This window comes from Centroberyx affinis, unplaced genomic scaffold (assembly GCF_046629955.1).
Source record: "Centroberyx affinis isolate AG114_WGS23_722 - 3 ecotype Tasmania unplaced genomic scaffold, CSIRO-AGI_Caff_v1 ptg000558l_1, whole genome shotgun sequence".
In the NCBI taxonomy this organism is placed as follows: domain Eukaryota; kingdom Metazoa; phylum Chordata; class Actinopteri; order Beryciformes; family Berycidae; genus Centroberyx; species Centroberyx affinis.
In genome coordinates, this window is record NW_027279201.1 from 62,190 (window position 1) to 79,800 (window position 17,611).

The following is a 17,611-nucleotide window of genomic DNA, read 5'->3' on the forward strand; positions in this document are numbered from 1 at the left end:
GGCAATGCCAGTGTGTCCATACACACAGTCATCAGGCAGAGACTGGCTCTACCAGCTGGCTTTGAAGAACCAGAGCACAGAGAATACTCAACATGAAGGAGGATAGCACTTCACCTTAAGATATCATTCAACTGTGCTTTGTTCTACTGTAGAGTACTCAACACTATTCTGTAGTACTCTACAGTGTCTATTACTCGACTCTATCCTACTTCAATGTACTGCACTGTAAACTGTACTGTACTCTCTTCTTACTATTTTCTCCACTCTACTGCACACTGTTCAGACATACATACATTGGCAACCTTGATATATAACGTAACCATAGAGACAACATTTCTGGTGTAACTGAAGTTGGTTTCTTATTAATTAACTAATTATTTCCATTGCATTTCTACTGCTTTATCACATAGTTTATGGTCAAGAGTATGGTTAAACCGATAAATTGGTTTGCCCATATTTCAGGCCACGATTGGCCTTTTATTAAAGATTTAATTTGGTCCAGTCACTGTGGTTCACCTCTGATATGATGAAAATGATACAGTCTGATTCATTATATATTTACTGTAGAATTGATCAATACTACACTGGTTGTCTATGGGAAGACCTTAACCTGAATTGATTTTGATCAGATTACACAAAAGTACGCATCATGGTGTTTTCTTTCTTTTCTTTAGTGTCCCATGATGGTCTAAATGCTGCTTCAGAGGCTTTTCCACCCTGATACAATTCTGGTGGAAACATGTGGAATTCCCCCAAAACTACTGACATGAGAATGAGGTCAAATTTAAAGTTTTAATATCAGCACAAAATATCGACTATCATCAGCCTTCAAAAACGCATATAGGTCGAACACTAGTAGAGAACAACAGGAAATATGGGAGAAAGAGAGATAACATACATTAAAGGTTGCTGTGTAGACACCAAGGCGCCCACAAGAAGATTTATTGGACAAATGAAACACCAAATATGACCTAATGTCTTATACACCTTGTGTAAATCACTTTGAATTGTCTTTGTATATGAAATGTGCTATATAAATAAACTTGCCTTGCGGCCAGATATCAGGAGTAATAGATCTAAGATGGCACTGATACATGCTGCTCTTTTCTTTCCCCTTTCTGTCATGAACTCACGTGTTGTGGTGTCTGGATTTATTCATTGATTTGATCTTGTATTGCTGAATGTTGTCAGTTGTGTGTAAATATTATTCTCAAAGTGTTATTGCCTGTAAAGCACTTTGTAGTTCTGTTTAGAAAAGTGCCACACAAATAAAGTTACTATTATTATTAAAGTTATTATTCTTATTCGTATTAGAGTCTTACTGTCCTGTGGTCCAAATGCTTTTTCAGAGGCTTTCCCACCCTACCAAGACTAAAATACTTGTAATATTTTTGGAATTATTATTGAGTTTACGCAATACCTAGCAAATTCCTTACTTATGTTTGCCAATGAATTCTCTAATTTGAGAAATAAGTGGAAAATGGCAAATGTGTGTGGCATGGGCAAATTAGGGGTAAACTGGGTCAAAATCTTGTAGTGTACATCTAACCTAACAGGCTAAAACAGTTACTGTCGACCATTCACCTCAGGCCTCTGTTCACATAAACAAGAGCTGGTGGAGACGCCAAGATATTCTCACTCTCTCTCTCTCTCTCTCTCTCTCTCACACACACACACACTCACACACGGTTTCTCCTTTCCTCTCTCTATATCTAGACCGGCATATCTGTCCAAACAAACAGCACATGCTCTTTGTCTTTCATAACAAACACAGAGTCACTTTATCATCTAGTACTCCAAACAGACGGAGGCCACGAGCGTGTATGAGAGCGGGAGAGAGAGAGAGAGAGAGAGAGAGAGAGAGAGAGAGAGAGAGAGAGAGAGAGAGAGAGAGAGAGAGAAAGAGTGATATGTGGGGTCTTACATCCCTTGAACGACCTCTCCCGGGCGATGACGTGTGTAAAGAAGTCAGATTGGGTCCCACCAGTGTTCCCACTGTGTTTTCCCCTACTCACCCCACAGCTGGGCCCTCGTGTCTTTGTGTGACAAGTGTCACTGAGGCCAAACCACTTTTCACAATTCAAAAACTGGGATTTTGGAGATGTCCAGAGTGTGTTTTATTTATTGATTTGTTGGTGCAGCTCAACCCCAGCTGGTGCACCAACACCTCTTGTGCAGCTTGTTAAGTGTCACAACCAATATTTTCTGATACTCTACTCTCTTCTTGTGCTTTGCTTTTCTCATTTTTAAAAATTTTGTCTCCATCTTTGGTGCTAAGCGGGGGTGATCATCGATTGATATAACACAGTAGTGATTCAACTTATAGACATTTATTCAGATTAGTACTTTGGAGTTTCTTTTGGTGAACTTTTCCTTTAAAAAAACACAAACAGGACTTTTTCTTTCAGTTCATTCCTATTGACAAATGGCTTCAGCTAAGCCCTCTTCTTCCGCTGGCACAGTACTAAATGTGTGTGTAAGATCTGGCTATGGAGATAATATGTAATAATTACTGAGAGCTTAATGTGAAAACAGGAGTTGTAAGCACTGTACATGCTGCTTGTCCCATATAACCAGTTACATCTGGTTTAAAACTGTACCAAGTAAGATGAATGTCAAATGATTCCATTCTACAAATTGGACTCTTACAGAGTACATTGAATTAAACATAATGGGGATTACATTTTCACAGAAAAACAATCTTCCTTCATTGAATCCTCTATTCTTTCTTCCTTATATTGGATGGAGTTGTGTTTTATTGCATTAAACTTTATTTTAGGTTATTCAAACATGATACTTCTGGTAAAGTTAATGCAATTCTTCATGAGAAATGATTTTGCACGCGTTATAATGGGAAAATTAGTGGAATTGTTTTGTCTCAGTAATGAACACAACCAGCAGGGGCGCTAGCTGCCACTCTGCCTCCCAATTGGTCTTACTTGTGGCGACTAAAACCGCAGCGATCCCTCTGATGGTACTTCAGGAAGGCTCTGTCGATTAACACTTCATCGCTCTTTTTGGATTGTGTGTGTGTGTGTGTGTGTGTGTGTGTGTACCTTATTGATCCACTGAACAGCACGGGGTCTTGTAGGATGATGGAGAGTCGAGACCTGAGTGTCTGCAGAGGCAGCTTACAGATGTCGATCCCATCAATGATGATCTTCCCTGTAATAAACCACACACTCACATTACTGGTCCATATCAAGGACGTTCCATCAGCTACCATCTAGTGAAGAGGTAAAATATCACCATGCTAAATACTGGAATAATACTGCTTTGTCATTTACTCTTTTGATTTGAGATCGAGGCTTTTTATCCTTTATAGCTGAAATTTGTGTTTGTGCATATTATGGTTATTTTGTGCTATGGGGCAGTAGAAAGCGTACTTATTGTCTCTTTATCAGGTGATTTTTAAAGTCGTTTTGAATTATAGTTACCTCATTAAATTTGTCTTCACACCGTAAACCTCCTCATTGGTATAAAATTTCTTGAATACATATTTTTTTGTTCCGTTCAGCATGAAGGCATATTTTGTGGGTTATGAAACAAAGAATGTTCTGTAGACTGCAGGAGTTTAGTTAGAAGGAGTGTTATCACCGTGACACTGTTCTAATTTTATTTCACTGCTTTATAAGGAAACGCTGCTGACACAAATGTCTTAATTTACTGTTAAATAAAATGTCTGAACAGCTGTGCTGTGCTGTGTGTGTGTGCACGTGTGTGTGTGGAAAAAGTGTGTAATCTCATTTTTGGCTGAATAATCTGTCTAGGACGAGCCATCATAGTTTAGAGTAAAAACAGAATATTACGATTACGACTCCGCTATCACTGTGTTCTCACCGCATTGCTTTAATAACCGAATAAATCAAAAAGATTTTTCTGCAGCAGTTCGAGTTCGTGACCACAGTCTTGAAGTTGAAATATAACCCAGAGGCTCCAAATACACAGACACACAAAAAGAAAATAGGTCAACCTCTGATAGAAAAGTGCACTTCAGGTCCTCTTTTCAGGAATTTAAAAGCAAAGCAAGAAACAGGAGGAACAATCAGACCTGCATGTTCTCACTTCAGCCCATATTAAGTGCAGTCTTTAGATAGAGGGGTCTGGAGGAGTGCTTCAACCGCACAGACATGCAAGGAGGGATTGTTAAATATACACATTTCCTCCAACATAAACATGCATGACTGTAATACATGGTGGATGGCAGAAGTTCAAAGATATGACACAAACAATCTTTGGAAGAGAACGTAGATGGCTAATTTGCCTCCAGTAGTGTTTAATTTGTACTATGCTTCTGTCCCTAAAAGCCCACTATGTTATGTACATTGATTTTCTCCCTGCCACTAAAGCAATATTGCCTGCCTACAGTGCTTTAAATGGTTAGTTGTAGTGTGGGGAGTTGAAGTCACTGATGTCCACACTTCAAGCTAAGCAAGGCAGTGGAACAATCCACAGAGAGTAATCATCAGTGAATAAGCACTTCAGACTAAGGTTTCTTAATGTACTGTACGGGTCAGAACCTAAATATTTTGTGGGTCTAATAGCCGAATGGGCTTCACATAGCCAGATTAGTAATGTGTTTGAAACCAAGAGGGACTAGATTTACACTGTTTGGGTCCCAAGATGAAAGGGTTTACAATTCCCTCTTTAGACCATAAAAAGGAATGGGATACTGAAAGGGTTATGGGGTTTTGAGTTAAAGGTGCTACATGTAGCATTTTTAAACATCAATGAATCACTGTCAAATTAACTATGATACCTTGGCATAAGTACCGTAAACGAACGAGACCGTGGTTGAGACGGTTGGTACTTTATCTCACGCCAGTGGTATTGTCAGTGCTAGTGTTTCTCAACAGTACAACCACAATTCCCATAAATCATGCTGCTTCCTGTCCCCCCTCCCCCTCCCTGAAGAAGATCAACATGTTGGAAGTGATTTTTCCATTGGCCTTTCACTCCTTCCACCATCTCCTATTGCCAGAAACTCTAAAAGCTTTAGCTCCATTTGGGCTAAAGGAACAGCGCCCTCTTCCTCTTTTATTCAGTAAAGCAATCTCCCTTTGTGCTGTAAAGCAATCCAGCAGATTTCCCACCAAATTCAACTCAGTGGCTCAATGTAAAATGCAGTGTAGAGGCTGCAGATCTGCTCAGTGATGGTCTTCTCATTTGTTTACTGTAATAATACTAATGCCTTAAAATTAATTTGGTCATGATTTAATGATGTTAAAATGCTACATGTAGCACCTGTTAAAGAATGCAGCTGTACAATGATCAACTCAACAACTATCTTAAAGCTATACTAGGCAAATTTGCATGTTGGCAGCTACAAATGGCAGCAAGTTATTACTATTAGCTTAGATATACACAACTAAGGCCATAAAATTGTACTCTTACGCTTATGATGTTTTAGTTTTCTATTTTTACTACATTGTCAAAAATAAGCAGCCTTTTGTTTTTGTCTGGATTTTGCTAGTTACTATATCCTAATGAAAGTGTAAATGTCTGATATGTTGTTGTTTTTTAAAAACTAGAACATTTGAAAGGGACTTTTAATATCCACTGTATTTCTTCTGCATCTACATTTTAGAATATTATTATATGTTGTGCTGCATCCTATGCAAGATTTTTGTGTGATAACATTTGCTATGTGTAGAGTATTGTTAAGCTTTTACACTGCTTCAGTTGGCCCACAGGGACAAATAAAGTTCTGTACTGTATTGTTATGAGTTATACTGTTTAAATGATTAAGTATTTTTATAGAAATGAGACACAGCAAGAGCATCTGGTTAATATGACCTCAACTCACCATCTTCATGGTGAGTTGAGGTGACAGTCACCATGGCACTATGGTGCTATGTAAACACAGAAAGTATTGGCAGAGGGGACATTTAGACTTCATCAATGAGAAACATGGAGAGTTTCAACATCTGGTTAGTATTGAGCAAGTTGATATTGGTCTTTAGTCTCAGGTAATGTTGGCCAAATTTCATGCTTTCATGTGAAGACAAAAAAAAGAGATCCATTTTTACCTGTGCATTTACTGTCATTTGCTATAACCAAACTGTGCCTGTATCACAGATTTTGAATGGATAGAAATGCCATTCAATGCATTTCAAAATGGTGATTATCATAAGACTTGAGGAAGCACCCTATATTTCCTTTCACATTCTATGGTATGTGGTGTAAGCCCCTGGGTAGTTACATCATAAATTAACTAATGAATTAGCAGCTCAGCAGCATTTGAGACATGGCAGTTCAACAAGGACCTAATGAAAACCCTACAGGCTCTTAGACACAGTAGCACATGGAGATGCTGGCCTTTCTGGCAAGCCTAACAAGTGTGAAGCACTAAAGATTGTCTTCATTTGTGGTTCATCATCTATCATATTATGTGATCTATTAGATTATTTTGAGAGGTTCAAGTACCCTCTTCACAGAAGAGGACTGTATTGAAGGATGGGGAGGCTGTACATCCTCTCTACCTTTGTGGTGGATGAGAGGAGGCGGAAAGAAAGAACGTGAGAAAGCGAGAGAGAAATTGAGGCACAAAGAGAGTTGGGTTGTTTTTTGGGCAAAGTACATGGGTGACAATTAGAGACCCGGGGTCAATGTTCCTCAGATGTTCCTGTGAGACAAACAGTGAGTTGGAGAGACTGAGACGAGGAGAGAGAGAAACAACAGACAGAGTTAGCAAGAGAAAGATGAGAGAGAGTAGGAGTCAACAGGGATAGAAACCAAGGAAACAGACAGAGACAGAAGAGCTGATGCTTGGACCTTATTATGATCTCTCTCTGTGTGAAGGGGGTGATGTGAGACAGACCAACCTTCAAACATATCCACCATGTTGAAAAAGGCCAGGGACAGAGACGACTTCCCACTGCCTGTCCGACCACAGATGCCCACCTAATTAAAAGAGGGAGGGAGGGAGGGAGGAGAGAAAGACATAGAGACACAGAGAGAGAGAGAGACAGAGAGAGAGATGGGTCAAGAAGCTATTCAGTGTAACGCTGCCTTGAGGAATAAGGCACTTGTGTGATAACAAGCCGGTAGCATGCTCATGCTGTGTGTGGAGTGGAGTTTGGTCACTAGGTGTCAATTCACAGTTTCACGGAGGCGTATGTCTGTGACTTTAAAGGGAAAGTCCACATTCAAACAAAATCCACATGCTAGTCTTTACTTTTGAATATGAACAGTGTGAAGTCAAAATGTATTTTCGTACAGAAGCAAAGCATGCTTGTCTTTTGAAAATAGAAAACTCATTGTACATTCCACAGTCATGCCTGTATTTCATTATAGAGAAATTTTGTATTCACAGGCTGCTCCTTCTACTCAATGTTTTCACTCTGCCTTGGGATTTATTACAAGAGATAGATTTTAGGCTCACCGTTATGATTTATATTAAAAAAAATTGGCTGGTCTTCTCTAACAACAAGAAGAACCATGTCACAAAGAAGATTTAGATCCAAGGAGTGCATAGTTTACTGATGTCATGTTACATGATTTCTGGGTAATGAAGTCCTTCAAACTTTCAAAAATTCAAACCCGTTATCTCTCGAGGCCACTTGGGGCCAACAAAGTGTGACGTTGCCTAGTGCAGCTTTAAATTATCAAAATGAAATCAATATCAATCTCCCTTGAACTGTCCCTTATCCTTCCTTCATGATCACTGATACCTCCTATGTGTTTCCTCTCCTTGGCCTCTTGAGAACGTTCCCTTCCCTTCTGCCTATAGACGCATCGCTAGTTTATCAATGCAGTGTGATGTGAGGCCCAAGCTTTCCAGCAATGGTGTGTGAATTACCTGAATTTCCTTACATGGAATACGTAACATTGCAAGTTTAACTTTGGCTCTTTTACAGAAATGTCACTTGGTCACGAAACAGCAAATTGCTAGAGAACATTTTCTGGAGTTTTGGCAGTAGCTCTGAAACACACATGATCTCTTAATGGAAAAGATCTGGAACATTTAAGGAAAAAGTTGTTGTGCATGAAATGGATTTATGTCAGGTCTATGTTACAAAGCACATCAGGCCTATGCTTTTCAGCTAATGAAGGGAGTTGGGCTAATATATCAGGCCAATATTGCCCTTATTAAAAGTGTCATCCACCTCTGATTATTACTATCATCCTGGGTGTCAATAGAGAGTTTTAGTTTCTGTAAATGATGTTCCAGAGGCTTTTCCACCATGACAGTGATACAATTCTGGGGGAAACACTGACTACTTGTGAATTTTTTGGAATGTTTTGTCAAGAAAATTGTCAAATTTATTTAGTGAGACATTGAAGTGATATCTGAATAGATATAAGCTATTCAATATCGGCACAAAATATTGGTATCAGCCTTTATAAACCCGTATCGGTTTAACCCTACCCATCTACCACACACCCAACCCCATCTCTCTCTCTCTCTCTCTCTCCCTCTCTCTCTCTCTCGCACTCTCTCCTCGCAGCATCATGTTAATTACCTTCTGGCCTGGGTTGATGTATGCGTTGACGTGCTTGAGCACCGGTTTGAGCATGGGATCATAGCGCACACACAGGTCCTGGATCTTTATCTCACCCTGCTGGGGCCAGTCCTCAGGCACCTGAGAGGTATCTGGAGGGAGAGAAACGAGAGGAGGAGAGAGGCAGGGAGAGAGCTGAAATTCCACAACAACCCACGGAGAGGTGTTTTTTTTTTTTTTTCAAAGCACATCGCACTTAACAATGAAGCCCCAACCTCAGAGGGAGAGAGAGAGAGGGGAAGGTGGGAAGGGAGGAGGCAGAGAGGTGGTGGAGGTTTTTACAGCACAAAAACACCATAACATATCTGCTGTATATTGCTATAAATTCACATATCTGTGTTGTTCAGATTCCCATATCCCACGCATTGCATACATATTGATATTTTTTTGAAATGTTAAATTTCCATAAATGTATGTATCGAATACATACATATTTCATATTTTGGTAAATTTCCATATCATAAATATTCTTAAGTAATTTCTTCTATGCCTCAGTAAGTCCTACTGCTGTTGTTTTACACCCTAATAATGCTGTAATTTTTCCCACACTCGCCATTCATACATACTTAAAGTGTCGGTGGCAAATGTTTATATAATCCCAATTTGATATATTCTTCTTCTATACATACTTACATTATATATACAATCATTTTTCCTATTTATACCATGAAGCAACTTCACACTCCTCTTTTCTCTTTTTTAAAATCTTTTTCTCTAATTTGTGTATATCTGTTAAGTGTTTCCTATTTTGATTATAGTTAGTTATTGTACAGTTGAAATACTGAAAGCCAATAAAAAGAATCTTAAAAAACAAAAAACAAAAAAAAATAATACTATTAAAATACTATTTGGAGAACAAGACAATGGAAACACAAAACAGACAGCACCAACTGCTTGCTGGCTGTGCATCTTACAGTCCTGGCTTGTATAAACAGCAGCATATAGACCATATGGACCAAGTCATAACATTCCAGATATAGTATAGTTTTCCTATTAAAGTGCTTAAAGGGCTCCTCAGATTCCCTATAGACATTAGTGAAACAGTGGGGCCTGCATGCGCAATTCATACTGCAATTGCTATACTCAGGAAAAAAAACAAATTTTTGAATGATTTATCTGTCAATATCATGCAGGTCTACTCCAAACCCACTCTTTCATTAGTAATACACTCCATGTGTGTGTGTGTGTGTGTGTGTGTGTGTGTGTGTGCCAGTAGGAGGATAAAATCCAGCAGATAACAGTTTTATGGCTCTAGTTCTGTCTACCTTCAGCTTGTTCCTCCCTTACTGTGGAAAGTTCCCGGAGGATTTGACGCTGTTATCAGCCGGAGCTGGAAGCTTCCATGATGTCAGAGAGGAGGAACCGCTCTATTCTACTCTCGCTCAGGGGTTTTGGGGGTTGTTTTAGGGTTTCACGGGTTATTTGCCGGAAACCACCAGGTCAGGAGGAATAAGCTGACCCTTATGAGACAGAGTGAGAGAGAGAGAGATGGAGAGAAAAAGAGGAGCCCCTCTCCTTTACTCCTCTCTCTCCTCCTTCATTTGTCTTTCAAGACATTCTGCCAAAAAAATCGGCTATTCTGTCTCTTTCTCTTGCCCAGTTTCTCCTTTTCTTTGATGATTGCTCTTGACTCCCCCGCTTTCCTCCTTTCTCCCTGCCTTCCCTCCGTCTCAGGAGTTGTTTTGGTTATGTGTCCCGACGGTCAGAGCTGAATTAGGCAAAATTGCTTTCATATATTCTGCTCCCTCTTCACAGAACTTAACGCAAAGTGATTTAAAGCTGAAAAAGCTGGTCTCCCTTGGAAAATTTTAACTGTTATTGAAAGATCTTGTGGCAGACTCACTGAGGAGCTTTGTTTAGTCGAGATTTAAATAGATTTGGCCCTTTAGCCTACTGGTGAATTTTGGACCACTTACACAGAGGATTTGTACTTTTTGTTCTCTTTTATGTGATTTTGACTATATTCTGACTTGTATGTTTTTTGTCTGCCACTTTTCTGTTTGTCTTGATGCTGCTTCCTTGGCCAGATCTCCCTCGACAAAGACATTCAACCTGGTTAAACAAAGGCTGAATAATAAAAAAACATAAAGTCTCTATCTTATCTTTCTTGCCAAGGGTCTGGCTCATCCTCCCATCCAGGAACACTTGTATTTCACCATAGCAACAGCACATCCCAGACACTCAAAACAGTTGCTGGACTCCAAGCGGAGGGGAAGACAGTTATAAAGTTTCTCCACACACACACACGCACATACAGTTACAATGATGCTCCAACAAGGGTTTTATCATTGTAAAAGGTCACTCTGTCTCGGTCATGAACCTTTAACAGGCGTACAAGCCTCATCTGTTTGTACTTGGCTTTGTGTGTGAAAATCTCACTTGGTGAACAAACCTTTAATAGGTATTGATGGATATATAATGTGTAAAAGGTTTGGTTTTGCCACAACGTGACCCTTTAGTTTTCTTACTTCATTGTTCTCAAACAATGAATGTAATTATGGAAATGCTGGAATGCAGCGGTGAGATGCATCATTTCCCACGTTTCGGCAAAATCCAATCAGTGGTGTCTGAGATACTGCATGTGACGGACAGACATGAGAACTAAATAAATAAACGAATGGAGGGAAACCAATCCATCATCCTGCTCCCCCCATCAGGAGGGTAAAAGTACTTCAGTTGATAGTAATTCATAGTAGTAGTCACAGTAGAAGAAGTACCTGCTACCCTTCTCTAGTTCTCATAAATGTTGTTGCCCCTTGCACTACACTTGAAAACTACTTACAATGATGTACAAATGTCGACTTTTTCTGTCATTCAAGTCACTCTGGAAAACAATATCTGAAAAAATGCCTTAAAGGTGAAGGCAGTTGTGCAGTATGTTATGCAGTATGTCAATGTAAATATCTGATAGTATGTTAATGTAAATGTCTAATAACAAGAACTCACCCATAGATCCCTCGTAGTTCTCCGACTCTGTGCCGAGGAAGCTGTTGACCTTCTTCACCGCTGCCATCTGAACCTCCAGGTCCGCCAGGTTCCTCACAACCCAGTTCAGGTAGTTGGTCACCTGTATAGAGGCATCCAAAGACATTACATTACATTTGATACATTAAGCTGATGCTCTTATCCTATGTGTAAGCAGGTAGGGGTTCAGTGTCTTGTTCCTTTAAGCGTGTTCTGTTTGCTCTAAACTGCAGCCATCTGAACCTCAGTATATTACAGCTGAATCTATGCAGACATGCACAAGTTAGCAGTTAAACACTAATGTTTCAAGTGACACAAACAATACTCCTGCTGTCAGCATCCATCTGTAAGCAGACACTGCAGAATGCTGAATGAGCTGCCCATACAGTTACAATCCGACAGTAATGGCCTGATAGAAATGCTGGGAACTTGTGCTTATAAGGCATTTAACACATCATAAGCACATTATAAACACATTGTAAGTGCATGAATAATTATTATAATGAGAGCAGGACATGATACAATGTGCAAAAATGTAGGGGGCTGAATGCTTTATGGGGAAAGTGTATAGTTGAAGACGTGATATTAACTTGAATGTAATTTTCTGATGTTTGTTGGATGATTACATTGTAAGAAAAATTAGTCTATGCTTGTAATGGGCTTATAATCCGCTTGCAATGCACTTTGAAATGCCATCTGTCTAATGAAATGGGTTGTTTGGGTTTGGCTAAGCTGGTGTTTTGAGTATTTAGAGTTATAAAAAAGCAAAAAAAAAAAAGATGACAGACAAATCGCATGCCCAGCAGAGAAAGAAAGGGAGAGAGAGGTAAAGACAGAGGCAATGAGAGCAGTGGAAACTCACAGTGAGGGCGTAGGTGAGTCCCAAGCCCACCAGGCCTCCAGAAGGCAGACCGTAGCGTAGACTCCATATGGAGGACACCGCTGCTGTCAGCACTATCACCGCTCCTAGGTAGTCCTGCAGAGAGGGGAAAGAAGAAGAAGAAAGCTTATTTAGTCTATATTGCAATTATTCAAAATTAAAGTGAAACAAAATGAGAAAAATATATAAATGAAAGAAGAAAAAATTGGCACTCAAAACAGAAAGTGGATAAAAATAATGATGAAAACATTTAAAAAGTGGGCAAAAACAAAAAATATTACACCAAAGCAAGTCCATAAAACTATGTTTAAAGAAGGGATTTAAAAGATGATGATTTAGATAGTAGGGATGGGACGATATGCTTATCACATTATATGATTCGATATGCGATATATCGAATAAAATGGAGCTAATATCGCGATTAATTTTTCTGCCCCACGATACGTATCGTCACATTTCTGTATCGCGATATATTGAATTTCGAAATATCGTCCCATCCCTATTAGATAGTTCAAGTTCCTCAGACAAGGTGTTACACAATATGCATTACCACATACATTTGCACTCTATACAGTGACACTCAGCACCCTGCAGAGATGCCAGATTAATGACACTGATGTCATTGTATGTGCTTATATTGTCATTGTTTGTGCATATTTCACACATGGTAGGGAGGTATATATGTGTGGGGTAGGTGTTAATGTTATGTATGTATGAATGTAAGAAACGGGAGCTGGGGCTTTTAACCAAACTCAAATTCCTTGTATGTGTGCATACTTGGCCAGTAAAGCCTGATTCTGATTCTGAGAGACCCTGATGGTAAAATCACCTTTTTTCTTGAGTCTAAACTGAAGGACAGTAAAAGGTCTGCAGTGTAGCCTGAGGTCATTCCTAGCTTTAAACACAATCAGTATAATTGTAAAATTAACTCTAACTGGTAACCAGTATAGAGATACTGTTGCATTCTGAACAAGCTACAGACATGCAAGTTACTTTTAATTGAAACCAAAGTAAAGAGAGTTGCAAGAGTCTACAAAGATGAGATAAAAGCATGGATGACCTTTTACATTTGCAGAGGCTAAAAATAACTTGATGTTGGATTACAGGAGGCAGGATTGGACTCCTTGTTATTGTTACAAACAAAGTGTCATGAAATTGAAATCATGAAACTGTTCCTCACCGTTCGGACCTCCAGCCAGCGGTTGGCGGCAGACAGAAACAGGTAGGCCGTGTTGTTGGTGTCTGTCAACTCCAGCATGCGCTGTTTAAAACGAGCCTCATGTCTGAAACAAGCATTTCAATACACATGATATAGTATGCATCTCTTCATTCAGCCAACTATTGCTCTTCAAAATGGAGTTACAAAGTGCTTTACAAACAATAAAACAAACAATAAAATAATAGCAACTGGAAACCAATGAAATAAAACAATAAAAAGGCCAGATGTGAATCAAAATCAGGGTTACAGGGGAGCAAAACTGGCAAAAAAAAACAAAAACAAAACAAACTCATCATCTTTTCCTATCTGCATGCAGTAGTGAATAACTAGCATCTCCACCAGAGACTTGGTTTGGATGGAGACCAGTGGATAATGATAATGGGAACTGGCCAGTGACTGCCAAGTATCTGCCTCAGCAGTAGAATCAGTTTTTCTATGTGTGTGTGCATGATATGTGCTTTCATATGTGTGTGTGAGTCATTGAGTGTGTGCGTATTTGTGTGTGATGTGTGTGCGTGTGTGTGTGTGTGAGTAGAGGAAGTCCTCAGGGAGGGAGGAGAGGAAAGCGTGAGAGCTGTTTAATGTTGGATTAGACTGATGCTGGGAAAGAGAGGGTGAACGTGCAGAGACAGAGAAATACTAGACGATACTATGACTACTACTAGCACTATAACACTAACTATTACTACAACTACTACTACTGCTGTTGCAACTAGCAATACTACCATAACTTCTACAACTACTACTACTACTACTATTACTACTATTAGCACTATTACCATAACTACAACAATGTTGGACTACTAGTTTTTATTACTGCTTCTACTACTGCTACTACTGCTATTGCTATTACAATTACACAACTGCACAACTACAATTACTAGTAATACAGGTCTGGTACCCTAACTACTGCAACAACAACTACTACTTCTACTACTAGTATTATTACTTCTACCATAACCACTACTGGTACTACTATTGCTGCTACTCCTACTGCTACTAACAATAATAATAATACTTCTATAGCACTTTTCAAGTACTGTAAAATATAATAAATAGCTCAAGGCCAAACAGAACAAGGAGAAGCAGAGGAAATGTAAATTAACTGTTGAGCGGGAACACTAAGTGACTACATCTGAGTGTCACTGGATTTCTATTCATCTGAAAAATGTATCCATTTACTGTATTTCTATTTCTATCTTTCGGTATTTCTTACCTGAACGCTCTGATGGTGGTGAGGCCTTCGGCAGTCTCAGAGAAGTGGCAGAGCAGAGGAAGCTGGGTAGAGTCATCAAGGTCCTGGAGGTCCCTGAGAGAGAGAGACAGAGAGAGAGACAGAGAGAGAGAGTCAGCATTAATATTTTAAGACCCAACATTAAATCTGATTGTTTTGATCCCTTTACAGCACTGTACCTTTCTTACTTCAGCTGCTGTCATCTATTCGCTCACTGAACAGTATTTCTTAATGCAAGGTAGTAATAACAAACTGATCTCTAATAAAGATGTATGTGGATGGGTGTGCTGTGTGTATAAGGCAGAAAGATAGAAGATAAAATCCAAAAAGACAGAAAAAATTCTAGGAGAGACCCTGAATACTTGGAATTTTTGATGCATGAATATGGTCAAATTTAAAGAATATCAGCATGAAATAACGGCAGCTTCAATCCGAAGGAATATCTGTATCGATACTGGCCTTCAAAACCCATATCGACCCGCCCCTAGTCTACAACAATTACTAGGCCTACACTGTGGACTCACTTGGAGGCGACCCGGAAGTACTTCTGGATGAAGTAGAAGGCCACGGCCAGCGGGACCAGAGCGATCAGGAAGGCTGGCGTGATGGAGGATATGACCCCGATGGCCGACAGACACAGCAACGTGGATCGGGTCAACGACTCCAGGGTGGGAGGAATATGCTGAAAAAGAAGGAGTGAGAAAGACACCGAGACGCCTGAAAATGTGAGTCTCTGTCCTCTAACAAGAGAACTGTGGTGCAGGAAGCAGGGAATAAAGAGACCTAGGAAAGGAAGGGACGTTATCTAGGATATATGGATATTTTAATTAGCAAATGATGATGAGAATCACCCATAAAACCTCTATAGAGTGTCCCATAAGAGGGTCTGGGGATTGAAAGAGTTGTAAACCAAACCTATGACCCGTCCTGCCCAGGATCTTCCATTCAGCACCCACTCACCTGGTCTATGATGTTAGTATCAGCTGAGAATCTGTTGAGGATCTGCCCCAGGGGCGTGATGTCAAAGAACCTGAGGACAGAGATGATGTGTGATGATCAGTGATGATGAAGAAGCAGACCTGCTGACCTTGGAGAACATTTTGAAGTATTACTTTTAGTGCCTGAAATAAATATCGAACCATTTAAAGTGCTTTAGCATAAACCGACAGTAAAAGTTAAATGAGTAAATAAAATTAACAAATAATTGAGTAAATAAATAGGAAATCTAACAGCTGATCCAATCAATGGAACACCTGACTACCAATGTTTTTCTTAGTGACAATGTCTACAAATCACAAGTGTCTTGAAGTAACAGATCTACAAATCACTTTTTCATCAAATTCTCTGCAACAATTGTGTACAAAGTTGATTTCTGTGACTTCCAATTAAGAATCCGGGTGTGTGAATTTTGTTTGAGTTTAAATTCCATGTTGCAAGTTGTGGAGGTGTGTGTGTCTTTACCTGATGGGAGCGTGGATGATCTTGTTGAGCAGGTTGTGGTGCAGGTTGGTGGCTGCAGACAGACCCAGGAACTCCACGGTGAGGGAGGTGATGAGGCATAAAGTGATGCCAGCCCCACACAGGACGATAAACACTGGCAGATAGTCAGGCTGTAGGTCACGCACACACACACACACACACACACACACAAAGCAGACACATAAGTAGACACACAGTCATACAAAGACAAAAAGTTTCAGAAATGCTTATAAGTTATATAAAACTACTGTATATTTTTCTTCTTCATATTTGTCACATATTTGTTTTCTTCATATTATCATTTTTTTTTTCCTATATTGCATATAGTTTTATAATTTCTCACTACAGTATATAATATGTCACTAAATCACTATATAATTTCATACTGCCTATATTTCATCTTTTGGTGTATTTTCATATTGTACATATTTTCATTCATTTTTCTCTTTGTCCCAGTATGTTCTACTGCTATTTTGCAATCCATCATACTTTTATTCATACAGTTCCACTTAAAATATGTTCTTAACACATGTAACCTTTAACCTGTATCCACTCTTATAGCTAGTTCACAAAATTACACCCAATAATTTCTATTGATCTCAACAACTGACCCTGCATTTTTCCAAACTCAAATAACTTCCCTGTCCAGCCACCATAGCTATACCATCATATGATATATAACTCGAGTCAGTCATACTATACCTCGCCATCCAAAGCACCAGGGAGGGACGCTGTATTGTTGCTGCCGTCAGCCGATGTGGTTCCGTTAGATCCCTCTGTTCCCGCCCCCGTGCTCTGATTGGTTTTGGAGGAGGTCCAGACAGCTAACCAGTAGTCGATGGCGACCATGACGGAGTGTTTGAGGAGTTTGGAGGACACCATTAGGAAGACCATGAAGAAACCTCCGGAAGACAGGTAACGCCAGCACACCTGAGGACATACAGCTCATTACAACTCATGGACGGATGGACGGTTGAGTAGAGAGATGAAAGAATGGGTGGAACGATGGATGGATGGATGGATAGATGTCATTGCTATTTCAATTTTTTATTTAGATTTTGACCAGAGTTCCTTATTTGCCATTCAAGTTTGCCAGTTCTCTAAAACTGCAGTTCTTTGGCTCAACCCATCGAGGTTTCACTCAACCAATGAGATTATTTCTGCCTCCAGAGCAGCTCTGCTTCCGAGAAATGTTTGTAGAACTAAAAATCCGTGGATTGAAGAATGGATGGATGGATGAATGGATGGATTACCTTCCATGGGATCTTCGATCGTCTGCTCGTGGTCATGGACAAGTTGTCATCATCTTCCTCCTCCTCTTCTTCCTCTGA

At 39.7% G+C, this 17,611-nt stretch overlaps 1 protein-coding gene across 2 annotated transcripts in view; it reads right to left on the bottom strand.

The window, feature by feature from the left end:
* abcc9 (ATP-binding cassette, sub-family C (CFTR/MRP), member 9) overlaps positions 1–17,611 on the bottom strand; it is a 52,253-nt gene that overhangs the window by 3,151 nt on the left and 31,491 nt on the right. For both annotated transcript variants that reach the window (XM_071518223.1, XM_071518224.1), the window contains exons 25-36: positions 17,534–17,607; positions 17,051–17,210; positions 16,263–16,407; positions 15,762–15,831; positions 15,326–15,483; positions 14,784–14,876; positions 13,529–13,631; positions 12,331–12,444; positions 11,451–11,571; positions 8,466–8,596; positions 6,825–6,903; positions 3,057–3,165 (exon numbers count right to left, since the gene is read on the bottom strand). In XM_071518223.1, the coding sequence (XP_071374324.1) occupies positions 3,057–3,165; positions 6,825–6,903; positions 8,466–8,596; positions 11,451–11,571; positions 12,331–12,444; positions 13,529–13,631; positions 14,784–14,876; positions 15,326–15,483; positions 15,762–15,831; positions 16,263–16,407; positions 17,051–17,210; positions 17,534–17,607 (1,357 nt within the window). The remainder of the gene's footprint in view (positions 1–3,056; positions 3,166–6,824; positions 6,904–8,465; positions 8,597–11,450; positions 11,572–12,330; positions 12,445–13,528; positions 13,632–14,783; positions 14,877–15,325; positions 15,484–15,761; positions 15,832–16,262; positions 16,408–17,050; positions 17,211–17,533; positions 17,608–17,611) is intronic.